This window comes from Peromyscus leucopus, chromosome X (assembly GCF_004664715.2).
Source record: "Peromyscus leucopus breed LL Stock chromosome X, UCI_PerLeu_2.1, whole genome shotgun sequence".
Classification (NCBI taxonomy): Eukaryota; Metazoa; Chordata; class Mammalia; order Rodentia; family Cricetidae; genus Peromyscus; species Peromyscus leucopus.
In genome coordinates, this window is record NC_051083.1 from 78,381,605 (window position 1) to 78,401,033 (window position 19,429).

Below are 19,429 nucleotides of genomic sequence, written 5' to 3' on the forward strand. Positions count from 1 at the left end.
GCTGTTATGTTGGAATAACAAAATTAGCCTCCATCAGATTTTCTGCAAGCTATGACCAGCAGGGAAAATGTTTTTAAAAGTTTGAACAAAAATAGTCTTTCTAGACAGATACATTTTTATATATATTTAAACAGTTTAAAGCAATCAAATGAAAACTTACTAATGTCTATATTTTCTAAAGCTGTTTTTATACAATAGGATGAACTTTGAGAAGATGAGATTAAGGTCAAAGATTATGTCTCAGTAAGCCTAAAGTTTTACCATTAAACCATTAACCAAAAATGAATTCTATTCTACTTCACAACATTGCTGTAGTTGGGATTCTAAAAGATGATTGTGGTTTATTACAAAAATATGCGTACATTTTATCCATTATTTGTCTTAAGATTTTTTTTCATTTAAGCTCAAGGACATTTCTATTATAGTTTAAAAGAAAAATCCCCAGACAAGTGTGGTGATATACTGTGTATCCTAATAAATCTGCCTGAACACCAGAGAACAGAACAAGCCACTAGATTAAACATAGAAGCCAGGCAGTGGTAGCACACACCTTTAATTCTAGCACTCAGGAGGCAGAGATCTCTCTGGACCTCTGTGAGTTCAAAGCAACCCTGGACTATATGAGATTGACTCAGTCTAGGAGAGAAACAGAGCCAGGTAGTGGTGACACACACCTTTAATCCCAATACTTGGGAGTAACACACCTTTAATCTCAGTACTAGGAAAGTTGAGACAGGAAATGATATGGATGGGTGGATAAAGGTATATAAGGTGTGAGGAGACAGGAAATAAAGGCTTTTATACTGAGGAAGCCCGTTTGGCTAGAGGCCTTTAAGCTAGAAAGGCTCTTTCAGATTAAAGAGTTGGTGAGATAACAGGTGGTGGCTGTGGCTTGCTTTGCTTCTCTGATCTTCAGGCAAATTTATTAGGGTACAATATATCACTACAGACAGGCAAGGTATAAAATCCCTGCACCTGCCTGAAAGAGGAGAATGGAATAGTAGAAAAAGAATTCCCTGTACTTTAAGTGCTAAAGTGGCTACATGGTGAAAAGCAGCCACCTGAAAGAAAGGACAGCTTCACAGAAAGAATAAAGAACCCCCAAATGTTAGGGAACATCCTAAAGAGTTAAGGAAAATATGATTAGAAAGGAAGAGTTTTACTTTTCTGAATTTAGAAAAACAAACTGACTTAGAAGCTCCATTGTAGCTACCCTACAGCCTGTGGCCATTGAAGTTTCTGCTCTAGGGTTTAGGTTTTTGGGAAGGAAATGTAAAGTATCTCATTAAAGAAATAATTGGTTTGCCTGTGTTTCTGCATGGCTTAAATTGAGCCCACCTTCTTAGAGGAGGTCCCTTAAGCAGCCCAATTGGAACATTATGTCTCTAGCTAGACCAGAGATCCTACTCTCCTGACCAGGATTTTCTGCTCAAAATATTACTCCCTCTGAAGAGGTCACCTTAAAAGTATTTAGAAGCCAGAGAAGAGATCAGACCCCCCCAAACAATTTTAACAACATTTGCTACTAAGATGCTCAAGAACATTTTTAGCTTTTAGCCAAGAAGACACTGTGTACTTTTATTTGAGGGGTCTTCTATTTAAAATTTTCTAGCCAGTTTCTACCTTCTGTTTTCAAGGAATTTCTTAACACATTCGACAAGCTGAGAATGTTTTTTTTTTTTTTTTTTTTTTTTTTTTTTTGAAGAACATCAAGGATTAACAAGTTACAATAAGAGTAGGCACATACCCTCAGAGAAACAGAAGAACAGGAAGGAAGGAGAAGTGGGAGGAGGGACTGGGAGAAGAGGAGGGAGAGAAAAGTTTGGTCAGGATGTATTATATGAGAAAAGAATAAATTAAAAAATAAATAAATAAATAAATAAATAAATAAAGGCTTATTTAGTGCTTTTAAATTTCAAGCATTCAGCATCTATACTTTCTGTAAACTATTATAACCCTCTGAACTTTGAAGAATACCACATTGTTTTATTAGGAATCCCAAACAAGAGAAGTGAAAATCATGAGTAGTCCAAGAGAACAAAGCAGGAATTGGAGGTTTGATTATACTGCCCCAGTTCAGAGTTACTGGGTCCAGATGAATGTTGTAAAAACCGGAAAGTGAGATCCATTCGGGAGGCTATCTTTGTACACTAGTTACTCTGTAAAATAGTACTACTGAGAACTAAAATGGTGCTGCATCTGGTCAGCATATTTCTATTCCTAGAATTCATAGACTTCTTACATTCAAAGTTTTAGGCCCCATTTCTTCTGTTTTAACTAATTTAGACATTGTATATTCTGCTTACAACAATTCTTATAGCTTGTCTATATAATTGTCCTTAGCAATTATACATAGTATGTGGCTATTTTTCATTCATAGAATAGAATAAAGTTAAATGAATACTAACAAAAACCTGACCAATAAATTTATTTTAAAAAGTAAAAGTTTTAATTTTAAAGTATATATTATTGAATAAAGTCACTACTGTTTCAGTTCACCAGAATCTCACAGAAAAGCAAAGAAGTTGAGTTATAGTTATTCATTCTTGTAATTCAAAAAGTAGATTATTGCCAAATACTGCTAAGTGACTCTATATTAAAATGATGGTCAAAAATTTCTGTTGTGCTCAAATAGCACAAAACCTACAAGTTTCTTGATTAGAAGATAGCCCTGCTCATTCTGTCTTTCAATGTGCTCTGTATAGAAATATAATAGAGGCAACACTGCTGCCAGGTGAAACTGGTTTGACAACAGATCTGCCTGTTCACCAAAGCCTGAAATTGTTCACAGTGCAAGATAATTTTATGTGGCTTTACAAGATAGCTGAAATAATACATTTTATAAATTGGATGCATTAAGCAATTATTCAGAATATTGCTGAAACCCTGTAATTTTCTTTGTTCCTTTCAGTCCCAGCGACGTGTCACATTTCACCTACCAGAAGGCTCTCAGGAAAGCATCAGTGATGGTGGATTGGGAGACCATGATGCAGGCAGCCTTCCCAGCACATCCCATGCCCTGCCTCTTGGCTATCCTCAGGAAGAGTACTTTGATCATGCCGCACCAAACAATCGCACTGAAGGGGATGGCAACTCTGATCCAGAATCTAGTAAGTGATCCTTTCCTAGTTCATCAATAGAAATAGATTAATTCTGTTTGCAAATCAGGTTTTCATAGCTCTAATTATAAGGGACAATGAGTTATTTTACTATGACTAGTATCATATTCTTAAAAGGTAAACTTAATATGGTGGGTATATATATATATTCAATTTCTATATATATAGCAACTTATAGTAATTGAAAAACAAAATAGTGGATACTCTAAACAAAATTTATTATGGAAGTTATAACAGTCATTTTCTTTAGGCACAGGTAGGATATTTCCATTTTTGCACATCTTTTATGTGCAATCTGCATTTTTCTCTCATTATTTATTATTCTCATTATTCTCACTTGATTTGTGCACATTATAAATGATACCTAATATTTATATTATTTTATAGTTTCTTTGTGTGTTAATAGAGATTAAATCATTTCTAAGTATTTCAGGAGAAATAAGAATTCTAACTCCACTGTAGGGGAAATTAGACTGAGGATTTCAATAATACACTATTATCATATTTCTCTGTCATATTTTGTTTAAAAGTCCCACCCTTAAACAAGAAGCTGTTTAAAATTGATACCTACTGGGAAAGAGAAAAATCAATTTTCTCCTGTGGAACAGACTGGGTATATCATCCATGCTACGGGTTAGGCTCCATTCCCAGGAGTAATTTGCCAGAACAAAATGATCACCGTGTGTGTGTGTGTGTGTGTGCGTGTGTGTGTGTGTGTGTGTGTGTGTGTGTTCATTTTTTTGTTTCTGTACTTTTGTCTATTTTTTGTTTGCTTATTCGATTTGACTTCTTTTTTGAAAGACAGAAAGAGAAATAAAATGATTTGGGTGGGTAGAGAGGTAGGTAAGATCTGGGGGGAGTTGAAGGAGAAGAAAGAACATTATTAAAATATATTGTTAATTTTTAAAAATATTTTAAGAGAAAAATGTGGAATATTAGTTTAAGATGTGTTACATTTGTTTATGCTGTGGAATACTGGTTAAATGATTCAAAGATATGCTGCATTCTTTTATGTTGCATTTGTTTAACTCTGTGAAGCTGTGTTACTTTGCTGGCCTAACACATCTGATTGGTGTAATAAAGAACTGAACACCCAGTAGCAGGCTGGAGGGCAGAGAGAATAAATAGTAGGAAAAATATAGACACAGGGGGAGGAACAAGATAAGGAAAAAGAAAAGAGGAAACCAAGGGCCAGCCATGGAGTAAGAAGGAAAGAAAGAAAAAAAGAATAAAGAAAGGCAAAAAGCCCAGGGGCAAAATGTAGTTAAAGCCCAGGGGCAAAATGTAGTTAAAGAGAAACGGAATAATTTAAGCTAAGAAAAGCTGGCTAGAAACAAGCCAGGCTAAGGCTGGGCATTCATAAGTAAGAATTAGTCTACATGTATTTATTTGGGAGCTGGATGGCAGGCCCCCAAAGATTTAAAAAAAAACACAGAAAATTTAATGAATGAAATTTCACATTTGACCTCCAGGCAGAAGACACTAAAAATAGGGTTTCTTTTGCAAACCCTTGAGATGAGTAATGTTTTTTAAATTAATTTATTAATAATAATTAAACTGTTTTTAACATGTAGAAAACATAGTAAGTTTGTAAAATACAAAATTCAATAAGGTATGCATATAATAAAATATTGTTAGATTTCCATAAATTTAAAATTTGCTCCAGATTCAAGTTTTATAAATAAAGTTATGAATGGAAAAAAAATCAACATATGTGGTAGAAATGTATGAATATAAACAAATATGAATGGAACAAAATAACTGATATAAGCATATTAAGTAAACTGATATAAATTGTAGATTTTGAAATGTCATTTAAGTATCATGGATACTGTGGATTCAGAATTTTAAACATATGAACTTTTAAATATTTACTTGATAAAGAGTATTTATGTACTCTATCAATTTTAAAGATTTTTTTTTACTTTATATGTATTTTTGTGTTCCTTAATGTATATGTATGCCACATTTGGGTAAATGGCCACAGAGACAAGAAGAGGGTTTTGATCTGGAATTTTTCAACGACAGGTGCTTGTGAGCCTCTGATATGGGTGCTGGAAATGAATCAGATCTTCAGGAGTTGTTGATGCTTTTAACCATTGAGCCTTCTCTCCAGCCTTTCTCTTCATAGTTAATCTCTTCCATTAGATGATGAAAAATTAGTGGGAAGATGTAATGTAAAACTAGATATTCACAATAAATAACAACACAGTATCATTTTCCTCTTTGCAAAAACAGATGCTCAAACTAAGGTGTTAACAATGTAAAATAATAGAAACCAAGTCTTAAACACCTGATCTCTCCATTATGTACTTTCAATTACATACTCAGAATAATTAATATTAATTTGAAAACGATAAATTTTCAGGAAACGTGTATAATATGTGTATCTTCCTTTACTTTCAGAGGATCGGACATAGTTGGGAAAAGATTCACTACTCTGATGAACAAAGATGAATTTCTCTTAAAAAAGTATGATGATGAAAAATATATACATTACATAGAAATGTCTTTTCCACTCATAAATTATCATTTTAAATACATCCCTATCATATCTTGTGGATTGATGTGAATCCAAGGATAGAAGAAATATAATTTTTATAAGGTAGAAAAAAAGCAGATTTGTTTGCATATGTCTTGTTACTAATCTCGTTTCAAATAAGATTACTCAGAATGAACATCCAATCCTAATGTAATCTTTTAAGCTGAATAAGACAAGATGGGATATTATTTATAGTTATAGGAAATGATTATACATACTACACATTTTATATATTTGAAATTATAAAACATTTAAAATTGCATATAGCTGTATCAACAATAATTCTAATTTTATTAAGATATTTAATAAGTACAGATTCATTCATCATTCTTTATTTTATTTTATTTTATTTTATTTTATTTTGTTTTGGTTTTTTGAGACAGGGTTTCTCTGTGTAGCTTTGCGCCTTTCCTGGAGCTCACTTGGTAGCCCAGGCTGGCCTCGAACTCACAGAGATCCGCCTGGCTCTGCCTCCTGAGTGCTGGGATTAAAGGCGTGCGCCACCAACGCCCGGCTTCATCATTCTTTAAATGAGCTTGTCTTATTTGTATTTAAAGATGCAGCATTACATTCAATCTCTGATGTCAACAAACAAAGACATAAATATCAATGATATGACTTTAGCTAACATAATAAATGTTATGTAATATGCATTATATATGTATATATAAAATCTTGTTTCAATTCCTAGCACTGACCATTTTTCTCCTCACCTAAAATGAAACCATTATATTAGCCATTGAATGTTCTGTTCATATTTATTCAACAGAATGAAATAATTGAAAGTTCTAAGTTTTCAAATTTCAGTAGACTTTATTTTAAATTAAATTAATCTGGATGCTGGTTGTAATATTAGCAAACAAATACTGTGTTTGTGTTACTTGTTATTTAATGAACCTAGGTGACATTTAGAGCTATTTAAAAGTTAAATTTCATTTGTATACAAAACTAAATATTATTGGGTCAATACTTAAAATTTACTTTTACGGTAATGATTAATTTTCCTACTGATCGAAAATGTTCCCTTATATTGTGCTTCAACATGTTTGTGAGTTCCAGATACCTTCTCATATTTTGAAATATACTACATCCTCAATCTGTTTTCTTTCCTGATAAGGAATTGCTCAAAAGAGCATGTAGTTCTAAAAATCCCTTGTAGGCTCACAAAAACAGAAATATAGTTTTCATGAATAAGATTTTTGTGAAAACTTGCTAGAGGAATTTGTTAATACTACTTTGATTATATGGCCCCTTGTTTGACCAAAAATCACTGATTATATTAATAAATTACACAGTTCATTTTCTTACGTTTTTTCCAATAATATTAACTTTTATTTGTAAGACAAAAAAGAAAGTAGTGTAGCTGGAGAAATAGCTCAGAGATTAAGTGCTTATTGTTCATGAAGAATACGATGTTAGGTTTCTTGCATCACAACTGCCTTTAACTCCATCTCCAATACATTTTCCACCAATGCGCACCTGTACTCAAATGTGCAAATCCACATCCAGATACAAACTTACATATAACCAAAAATAACAAATGTGAGTAAATTAAAAAAAATGGAAATAATTAATTTATCTATTTGTTCAGGGAACAACTTTAGTAACAAATCTTGTGTCATTCAATTTGAATGCTTTCTGAAATTTTATGTTTCATATTATATTTTTTAAAGCATTTGATATTAGGGTCATTTAGCACACTAGTTAACAGTTCTGTGTGTTTGGAGCTACACTCCATATCTTTTCTCTTATTGTAACATCATTACATTATGTGTGCCATTTTCATTTTCTTTGATATTAGCTAAACTAATAAAAAATAACACCAAGTCCATCTGAAAATGACATTTTTATTGGTTTTGGGTGGAAGTGTATATTTTAACAAATAGCATACAGATTTTCGAGGAAAGTTCTGAAAATGCATTTGGAGAAACAGACAACATATGGCTCTGGTAAAGATCACAATATATCTATATAGCAGTGGATTTCATTCACCCAGGTGCAATATTGTCTAGAGATTTGAAGACTCTTGATACTAAAAAAAAATACATTGTGTATGACCACTTGGCCATATTTGTGTGTAATTTGGTAAAATAAAAATTTTGAAAATAATATTTAAAAATATATTCCATCTTGGCCTGGTGGTGGTGGCAGCGGCACACACCTTCAATCCCAACACCTTTGATCCCAGCACTCGGGAAGCAGAGGCAGGCGGATCTCTGTGAGTTCGAGGCCAGCCTGGGCTATCAAGTCAGTTCCAGGAAAGGCGCAAAGCTACACAGAGAGAAACCCTGTCTCGAAAAACCAAAAAAAAAAAAAAAAACAAAAAAAAAAAATCAAATATTTTTATACTATAGGAGTACAGATTATCTAGGAGGGTTATTCTAGTTATTAATCTAAAAATCCAAGGAGAAATTATAATTTAATTAGCGAGAAAACCCATAATTCTTTATATATTGAAGAGACACTAACACATTTCCAGAAAATTCTAGCATTCTTCTAATGAATAGTTTATTAACTATTACCTATATATTGTAGGGTAATAAGATATTTTCCCCTTTGGTTTTTGTGAGACAGAGTGGACATGGAAATAAGTACATAGCTCAGGATACTCTTGAATTTTCCATCATCCTGCTCCTGCCTTTGGAATACTAGATATTCCGGTGTGCAATCCCATGAGCACTGTAATTAAGAAACAATGAATATAATTTGACTCCATAAGCCTTTTTCTTATGAGATACTTTTTAGGGAAATCTCACACAAATTCACATATTTCACTGAAAATAAATGTGAATGTCCAATTTGTTTACAATGCTATGAGAAATAAAAGGGAATTCAATCCACTTATGAGAAGTTATGCTCCCCCTGAAGACTGATTAACTTAGTTGATTCTGACACTAATTGGCTGTATACAAATGTCCCTTTATTGAAAATAGCTGGATTATGATTTTTCAAATACAGTTTTGTGGAAGTAGCATGTATTCAGAGGAATTAAAACTCCAATTTTGAATTTTGATTACTTCCTTGGAAGAGATAATGTTTTATGAAACCTCAAAAAATAGCATTGAGTCATTCCATTATGCGGAAAATCTACCCATACTCTACTGTCTACTGTATTGCTAATGTATAATGCTTGGTGAGTTAGGTGTATTAAATGTATTTGTGACAGAATATTTTTATTCAGTATTAGATTATAGTGATATGGATTCATCAACAAATCAAGGATCACCTGTTTTTAAAAACTGTATTCTTAGCCTAAAATAATGCCAAATCACAGAAGAAAAATATAATATAAAACAGGTCACCAAATGTGAAATTATTTGAAAAATCTGTCCACTAGCATTTCTAAGCAGTGTTTTGATTACCAGTAATATTAATTATTTAGATAAGGTGCCTGAACATGGTGACTCCAGCTTGCTAAATATACAATAAAATGTTTTCATTTTTTATTGGTTTGTGAACAGAATAGAATGAACAGCTTTATAATTGTAATGGAATAATAAAATGTTATTTCATATACAAAATCTTAAGGTAACAATAAAAAACAACCAATTTTTGTCTAAAAGAAATGGATTGAAAAGCATTGATACTATTTATGACTACTGTCTCACTTTAGGGTCTGTTTTATAGTGATAGTGTTCTATTGAAAACATATATTGAAATTAATGGGTTCTCAAGAATTCTGTTAAAGAGTTAAGGACATGTGACAGTTATAGATTTTTTTAAAACCTCAATGTGTTTAGGGAGATGGAGAAATTTTGACAATTAAGGGGTATGTGATATGTCAGTTCCTTTCCATTGAAGTTTATTTAAAATGTAGATTATAATTAAAAATAAGTAAAACAATTATTTTTTTTTTAATTTTTTGAGGGGGAGAGTTTTTAGACAGGGTTCCTTTGTGCAGCCCTGGGTGTCCTGAAACTTTCTCTGTAGTTCAGGCTGGCCTCAAATTTAGAGATCTGCCTGCCTCTGTCTCCAGAGTGCTTGGAATAAAGGTGTGTGTCCCCAGCAGGGTAAAATAATTATTGTAGTGAATGGTTTATCATCTCCAACTTCCCTAAGTAAAAAATGCAGTCACAATGAAGACCAATTGAAAAGTGGTTTTTAATTTGTAATATGTAGTCTTAGTGAAGGCAAAGGAGGATTTCTTACAAGAGATGATCTTAAAAAATGTTACAAAGGTCATGGATCAAAATAAGAAATATATGTTTAAAGTTGGAAACTAGAAGACATTTACAGTATTCCATTTTGGTGACAGCATAAAAGATGAGTGTTATCTTTAGTATCTTAAATCTAATATGGATTAGGTGGAGTTTTATCACTCGAAAGCAGGCCTCTGTAAATAAAGCAATCTCTTATCTTGTCTTTTCTGTTTGAAAATGACAAGATCTGGGAGCTTGGCACCAGCTGCCTCTGAAAGCCAATGCCATAAAGGTCTGCAGTGTCAGTAAATTGAATAACCACATTCAGTGACAGAGAATCGGTGGCCTTCTCTGCACAATAGGCATTTTTGTGCTTCTAAATTTTTATTAGGCTACCTACACCATATAATAAAGTTCATTTGACATTTATGTTTATATTATTTATAAGCCAAGAAGTATTTCATTTTATGACCTTCTTCTGTTGTCTGCTTATTTTTTCTGACTCTTTCTCCTAATTTTTTCTTTGATTGTAAAACAAGATCATTTTTCATTTCCTTCTTTTTGTAGGTTTTTGAAAGTCAATATAATCAGAGGAGCAAACTACAACTGTTGAGTGACTTAGACTATTTAGCAATATTAGCCATATACCATTTTCTTAAATATAATACATAAATTATAATGAATGAGGAGTACTACAGCAATATATTTCGAATCCTCTTGATGCTTCTAAGTTGCAAAATAACTTGCAACTCTCACAACTGCTCACACTAATATGTAATGTCTAGTGAGGATACCAATAAATTCATTACATACTGAATAACTATGGACAATCTGTCAGAGGGATCTTTGCAATTTTAAATTTACATCTTTATTGGATTTTGAAAATTTCCAATAGAGACTAAATTAGAAGTGACAAGTGTGTGCTGAGTCAGTTTTACCCTCTGTTAAATAAATAATCTAAGTAAACTTGTCTCCATATCTATTGCTTCATGATACTTATCTGACACACTAATTTTATTTATGTGATTTTGGGATCGTTATAGTTTCCAAACAGTACATACGAAATTAATCATTAGAAGCTTCTTTTTTCCCTAGAAAGTCACCTCAAAGCTATGACAAGCTGTTGATTTTACATACTACCTTTCTTTATTTCTTTAAAACCTACTTTTTAAAATTATTTGAAGATTTTTGAAGCTCAGGATAATTTTTAAATTTTGTATGGAAAATGGAAGAACAGGCATGGTGTGAAACACAGCAGCTTTTGGAAGGGAGTTGGAGAAGAGGAAGAGAGAACCTATGCCTTTTGAGCTGTCTGACATGTTCAGCAGTGGATTTTTAACCAAGTGCCACAGTACAGACAGGCAGTGGGAGAGGAACTTCAGACATCCATGTACACACTGGCAGCATTAAGTGACTTCAGTGAGTTATTTAAAAAAAAATAGTCCTTGCAGTTGGGAAGGAAATTTGGTGGGGGGATTAGAAGTCATTTGAGGGAGGGCATAGGTGTGTGTTTGATCAAACTATATTATAGGCATGTCTGAAATTCTCAAATATAAAAAAATTAAGAATAAGTCCCAATTTCAGAAAGAAAGAGATAGAAAGAAGGAAAAAAGAAAACATATCTTCTGGGTTATAAAGCAGACAAGCAAGCTACATGGAGACTCTATAAACAACTGACTGAATCATGCTTTCACAACATTGTATGTTAAATAACAATTTTCATCATACTTATTCATTTTGTAATTACTATTCATGAAATCTTTTCACCACAAAGAAAAACAGATCACATTTTTAGGCAGTTACCTTGAATAATACAGAACGCTCACCTATAAATTGCAATTAACTAGCTCAGCAGCCTTGGATAGATCTTGTAACCCCACTATGTCTCCTTTTCGTTAGCTATAAAATGAAGGGATTATACTGATCCTCCTCTTAGGGTTATCTTATAATTATTAAAACCCCAAAATATGAAAGTGCAGGTATTGGCTTTTATATTGCCCTTGAATTTTCAGGCTCTTTGGGACTTCAGAGCAACTTGGACTTTGGATGACTTCTAGTCTAAACTCCTCATAATGCAAATGAGAGAACTGAGATTTAGAACTTTTAATCAATAGCTTAATGTCCTAAACCAAGAACTGATGTTTATGATTCTCGAAAATAGAAAAGTCACTAATGTTTGTAAGCACCTACTTTTTGCAGTTTAAATGAATGAACTCATTGTGAGTAAACTAGAATAAAATTTAGTCATCATTGTCCAAAGGACATATGGGAATATATCCATATGGAAAACTTGGTGTATGTAATGAGTGCCTGCATTAAAACTAAGTTTCTCATTTAGAATCTTATACAATTTAAAAACCAATATAGTTTGCTGATTTCTGAAATGAAAATTGGAGATAAGTAAAGAAACTTTTAGAGAAAACACTGAAATCCTACTGAACCATAGCGATCATTACACTGCTCTGCACTACTTCAAAGCAATTTGGGATTATCAATGTATTTAGAATTTGTATTTTCTCTGTGTTGTATAAAGTTAAGTATAATCTCAGGGAGGACAATCTCTGAATATACTACCTATTCATTCTGCTCTATGCTCAACTCTTCTTCTGTTTTGAATGTGTCTTGTAATTCATTCTAAGCTGCTTTGATTTTGTATGAAAATGATGACATTACATTTAAGAAGTTTAAATTAAGTGGTTGAAATGATACTGTCTTAATTGGTGTTTGTAACACAAATTGCTAAATGGTCTTATTAATAAAAACTCAGGAGCCAAGTATTGGGGTGAATGCTGAAAGATCAGATAAGCAGAGCAAATCACAGCCAACCTCACCTCAACAACTTCTCATCCAATCCTGCTTCCACGAATCCTCAGACTGAAAGCTTTTGAGTTCTTACCCAAATGGATCTCATCTGAACTGCTGCTAAAAGCCTAAAAGCTTAAAAAGCCTCTAGGTCCTGGTCCTCATGTCTTATATACCTTTCTGCTTCATGTCATCACTTCCTGGGATGTGTGTGTGTGTGTGTGTGTGTGTGTGTGTGTGTGTGTGTGTGTGTGTGTGACCATGCCTGACTGTTCCCAGTGTGGCCTTGAACTCACAGAGATCTGAATGGATCTCTGCCTCCCAAGTGATAGGATTAAAGATGTGTGCTACCACTACCTAACCTCTATGTTTAATATAGTGGCTGTTCTCTTCTCTGACCCCTAGATAACTTTGTTGAGGTGTACAATATATCAAACACAAGGGTTTCTATTGCGGTGATAAAGCCTGTAAAGGAACTCAAGGTTGAAATCTGGAGGCTGGAACTGATGCAAAGAGAATGGAGGAGTGCTATAAATCAGAATATTTGACTTGTACAGTATGTCCTCTTATTAAATCTAGGACCACCATTCCAGGGGTAGCACCTCCTACAGTGAGCAGGGCTCTTTCACATCAATCCTACACAAAGAATTATAGACAAATAAGGAATTCTAAGAGTGGAACAAATAGTCCTCCCTAGGAAAAAGAATGGTTATCTAGTGTTAAATGGTCAACTGTGAAAATATACATATAAATAACATTATACAGAAGACTGAACAGGTTATGTTTCTGGGTATATATACATATATACATATACATACACATACACATACACATACACATATTCATACACATACACATATACATTCATACACATACATACCTATACATACATATGCATATACATATACATCATCTACATGTACGTAATACATGTAATAATTAATGAAAAAAGGAAGGCCATGAATTTGAAAAAGAGTAAGGAGGGGTAAATGAGTGGGTTTAAAGGGAAAAATGATGTAATTTTATTTTAATATCAAAAATAAAAGGAATAATAAAAATAAATTAATTAACAAAATTTAAAAAAAAAGCACCGAAGGCTTGTTCATAGGCTAGTCTGGTGGAGGCATTTTACCAATTGAGGCTTTCTCTTCCCTGATTACTCCAGCTTTTTCATGCTGATTTAAAGTGAGTCAGCACAGATGTAACACTCATTAAAGATATTTATGAAATACAGAACAACCAAGACCTCATTCATTGATGGATCAATTATCAAGATTTTTATTTAGCTGTTTGTTTTTATTTTTCCCATAGACAATGTTCTATAAAAACTATGTCAAAAATCTAAACTCTTGTAAATATAATAGTATTAGGAATATTTTCTTAATGTAATGATTGACCTTTGCCCTAGTGTTAATTTTAGATGAATTAGATAACAGAAAAAAACTGAAAAAGGTCACAAAATACCTGTTTTTCTCAAGTACAAAACTGAACTTTCAGGATTGAAGTAGGATGAAATCCAGATATTGAAATTCCAAGTAAAAATTTCATTGTCTTAAACTATTAAGTCTTCCTTCCCCATTTCAGTTTTACAGAATAACTTGATGTATTACATATAATAGCTGACATCCAAATACCATGGAGAAAGATCTTAAACACACTGAGCCCAATTCAATACCCATGAGGGTTTCAAAGAATGCAAACTGGGACTAAGTTAAAAAAAAAAACAACAACAACTATTAATTCAAAGCAGAATGAAGTGAATCTATGTATACATTATGACTCAATATAGGATGAAAGCAGAATGCTTTGGGGGCAGAGTGAAAGACCACTGAATAGGTACAACTAATCACACTTGTTAAACTGAATTTCCAGAGCTGCCATAGCTAAACCTGCTGTAGCAAATTCAAACTGTCTTTACAATAGTATGTCTCCAAATGTAGCAGAATTTCTTTTTTGTGTACTCCCAGAAGGACTTTTTCCCTGCTGAAATTTTAACATCCATAAATATTTTAAAAATACATTATGATATAGGAAGTACAAATGTTCAAGCTCCTCTATTTCTGTATTAGTTTCTAATAAAAATAACCTAGTGTGCCGGGCGGTGGTGGCGCACGCCTTTAATCCCAGCACTCGGGAGGCAGAGGCAGGCGGATCTCTGTGAGTTTGAGGCCAGCCTGGGCTACAGAGTGAGTTCCAGGAAAGGCGCAAAGCTACACAGAGAAACCCTGTCTCGAAAAACCAAAAAAAAAAAAAAAAAAAAAACTAGTGAATGCTATAATATTTATGGTTAAATAATTAGTTATGAAGAAAAGCATTTCTAAAGTAGTTGAGGGAAACTGCCTGGGTTAAAATCACACCTTTATCTTGTTATTAATGTTTTGACCCATTAGTGTGACATTTAATCTTCCTGTGTCTCAGTTTTTTTTTTTTTTTTTTTTAAATATCTTTGAGTCTGTCCTTAAAAAGGTTAAGTGGGAAACTGTTATCTGTAGGTAGAAATTTTCTTGTCCTGCCCAGTCCTGCTGCCATTCAGTCCCAAATAAACACACAGAGGCTTATATTATATTACAAACTCTTTGGCCTATGACTCAGGCTTATCATTACCTAGCTCTTACAACTGAATTCAACTCGTTTCTATTAATCCATGTTTTGCTATGTGGCTTCGTGGCATTACCTGTGTTCCATTACATCTTGCTCCCCCTGCAGAATTCAGCATTTCCCTGACTGTCTTTCTTCTTCCTGTCTCTCTCTCTTAGATTTCCTGCATGGCTGTAACCTGACTTGCCTGTGGGGGGCCATCCCTCACTCCCACATTGCCCCAGAGTGCTCTTGAGTAGAAGAAGCAGGAAATATTAGTTAGAAGGATAGCAGGGAGAGAAAAGGTAGGAAATACAGGATAGCCTCGAGAGGGTCTGGATCCTAATCTATTAGGCTTCGACTGTCTCTGCCCTAGGTTTTTTTAAAGGAATGCCAAGGGTTAGAGCAAAAGACATCCTCCCAGAACAGCCAAGTGCAGATAATCTCAGACACCTGGTAGTGGTGCCCATGGTCCAATCATCCTCTTTATGCAGACCTGCTTGGTAAAGATTAAATGGGCACCAACACTTGCCATAGGCCAGAGAAGCTTCTTTATTAACCAGTGGTAGCAACACATATTCATAGCATACATAAAGACCATCCCACAGCAGGTGTTTCCAAGTATTGTGCTAAATGAATAAATACTTACATATTTGATGCACATATGCATTTTATAATTTAAAATATTTTTTGAGGAAAACATTCTCTTACAATTCTTTGTCACCTTATGTTAGCATAAATTTCATTGATATCTTCTTTTTTTGGTATTTCAAGACAGGGTTTCTCTGTGTAGCTTTGTGCCTTTCCTGGAACTCGCTTTGTAGACCAGGCTGGCCTTGAACTCAAAGAGATCCACCAGCCTCTGCCTCCCAGTGCTGGGATTAAAAGGCATGTGCCACCAACGCCTGGCTGAAAGATATCTTCTCAAAAGTGAAAACACGCCAGTAAGTGTGGAGACTCAGATTATGTTTTTTAACAACTCCCCAGTTGATATTCATGCTGCTAGTCAATTGACCACACTTTGGAAGCAAAGTTCTAACTAATGTGTTAAATTAATAACCACAGTAGAACATGCAGCTTGATGAATTCAAATAACTCATGATGAAATTTAGGAAAGTCTTAAAATAAATTATTTTCTATTTATAGATAGTTGAAATTTTACCACACTGGCATTTACAACATACATGATTAAGGCTATGTCTCACAGTAATCCAGTAAAAAAGCATCACAAATAGAATCCACATGTTAGTACATATTTGCTGGATTGCTCTGTAAAGATCCTTGCTTTTTTTCTCTACTATTGCCTCACATACTTGTGTGCACACAAACATAAACATTCACAAATCATAGTTGTTCTCCAGGTCTTAAACAAAAAAACAGCACATTCCAATTGTATTTTACCCATGCCCTCCAAGAAAAGATGAAGACTATTTTTTGTTCCTGGTGTACAGGTATTACAAAATTTCATTTCTTGTGAATTAATTAGGGCAAAACAATAAAGAAAGCACATTACCAAAGTTAAGTACTAGCTGCACTGTCAACTAGTCGAGTCAGTAAATATCTTCTATGTATGTGAAGTTAGGAAAGTCTTACTCTTCTGGATCATCTCTAGGGTCCAGATTACTGAGAATAATTACTACAAGGTAATAAATGAAAAAGGTACCCCAAAAAAGAACAGAAGTTAGATGAAAAGAGAAAGAGAAATTTCCTATTGGATGTAGGCCACACTGTTTTGCATGTATCCAGAAAAAAATCCTTTTTTATGCCTACTGATTCATAAAAAAAGAAATGTACTGTCGTTAAAATCCTAATAGTTTTGGGAAGCCTATTTGCTTAGCAATTTAAAACGGATGCATCCTATGATAACAAATTTAATTGGATACTGCTGATTATGTGTGAGGTTTATTTCTTTCTTTATCTCGTTGCTTACTAATATATCCTACTTTAAATGGAAAGATTGAAGAATTATTGACTGGTTATTTGTCTTGCATCTTGTTTTATTATCATCATTCATTGTGTTTGCACCCTCCCCTTGCACCTCAAGTCTAATGAGCATAAAATGAAGGGAAGTTGTGTTTTTAGTATGCATGATGTTTTCTGAATATAGATGCTTAGGGAAATTGTAGGGAGATGTGTTTTCATCTCTCAGAGTATATGGCTTTGCCTATTCCCTGACAGAAATCAACAGGCACCAAATCTATTCAGCATTATGGCTGGTTTGAATGAAAACTTCAGTAAGCTAAAAATGTCTTATTTATTTCCAATTAATTTAGAATTTTAAAACTTAACAAGTGAATATTTCACAGAGATGAATAATTGTCCTTAACAATAGCAACAGTAGTTAAAATCACACATTTAAAAGTAAAATGTTCATGTTTGAATTTACAGAGTCTCTATAAGTGAGTAGATTGATATGCTAAAAGAGACAGATTTATCATGCGTTACTGTAAATATGTATGTAAATGTGGCTTACCTTCACACTCCATAGCAGAAGTGAAAATGTTCTAGGTGGGGAATTGAATCTATTGAAAGCATGGAAAACAAAGGCACTCATTGCAACAATGAATAATCAGTGTCCTTAGCACTTTTTATAAAGTCCTCATAACTTCTTAGAAAGTAACTTTCTCATTATTAAATTGTTCTTTCATTTTTGAAAATATGTCTCACTATCTGTCTGAGACTTGCCTTGGAACTCATGAACCTCCACCTCTTCTGCCAGAGTGCTAAGATTATTGGCATGCACCAATATGTCCAACCTAATATTATGCACTTTTTGAGATGTAATGACACAATTTATTAATTTTTGTCGTTTTATTATGTGATAACTCAATAGTACTTAATTTTAGTATGTTTCAAATATTTTACTTATATTGGCTATATTATATGTTTTTATCTTATTTACTGCAATATTTTAAGATGACTTATTGCGAGAAAATCCTTGACAAAATGTCATTATTTTCTTTTAAAATGTTAACAGGAAAACAAAATTTACTTCAACCAATGATGCTTTATAGTGTCCCATTTCTAAGTCTATAAAAAAAATTGCCATGAATTTATGCATACCAAATGCCCTTTCAGACTTCATACTATGATTATTTTTAAGGAACAATCGTCTAATAAAGACAGACTCAAGCCTTGGATGATAAATGTTGAGACTATTACGTAAGATTTTGACAAAACACTATAGATCAAATAATAATGACTCATTTAAAATCGACCCGTTTTTAAAATCTGGATCTTTAATCACTAAAGAAGGAGTTTTAGAGTAAATGGCTGTCAGATGGATACAAAAATTTCTTAAACTACAGTTATTACTAATACCTCTTATTTATATCAAAGCTGAGCTTCTGTTGGAATAGAAATGGTTAGTAGGATTAAAAAATAATGTATAGGTGAAGATGAGAGACCTCAAATAGCTCAAAAACTCATCAGCTTAATTCTTAACAGGAATATCATGTGCAGTTTAAGCCTCAAAGTAAATTATGATAAACAAATAAGTATAATATAAAATTTTAAATATGAGAAAATATAAAGAATTTATTTATATGATTGCAAACTTTAATAAATGTGGTGATATTTTCTTTGTGCTCTAACAAAGTTTGCTTGGAGATCAGAGTGCAGAGCCAGTCACTAGTTAACCCTAGTAGCCAGGCAATTGTAGCACACATCTTAATCCCAGCACTTGATATCTCATGCCTTTGATCCTAGTACTTGGGAGACACACGTGCCTTTAATCCTAACACTAGGGAGGTTGAGACAGAAAGTGATATGACTGGGCAGAGAAAGGAATATAAGGTAGGAGGAGACAGAAGCTCAGTTCCCTTTTCAGGCTGAGGAGTTGGCAAGGTAAGAGGTGGCTGTGGTTATTCCTTTGTCTCCATGATCTTTCAGCAAGCTTTATTTGTTAGAGCACAAACAAAATATCACCACAAATAAACCATTTTAAGTGACCATTAAAGTAGTCTCCTATGCCTGTTGACCCTGAGAGAGTGATTTATAGGTACTGAAGCTGTAATTTATTATTTTGGAGACATAGTATAATATAACAAATTCTGATAAAGGATACACTGTTTGAAGTAAAATATATTGTTTAAGATAAATTATCTTACCTTACTTGAATATTTCAGAGGGAGAATTAAATTATCATGCAAATATTATTTATATGAACTATTTAATTCATGTAACAATTTAGTAGACATTCAAAACAGAGGAATGTCACTTCAAGTATAGAATAATATCCTAAACAACAA

General features: G+C 33.2%; 1 protein-coding gene across 2 annotated transcripts in view; it reads left to right on the plus strand.

The window, feature by feature from the left end:
* Pcdh11x (protocadherin 11 X-linked) overlaps positions 1-19,429 on the plus strand; it is a 612,116-nt gene that overhangs the window by 432,125 nt on the left and 160,562 nt on the right. For both annotated transcript variants that reach the window (XM_028853678.2, XM_028853679.2), the window contains exon 6: positions 2,912-3,110. In XM_028853678.2, the coding sequence (XP_028709511.1) occupies positions 2,912-3,110 (199 nt within the window). The remainder of the gene's footprint in view (positions 1-2,911; positions 3,111-19,429) is intronic.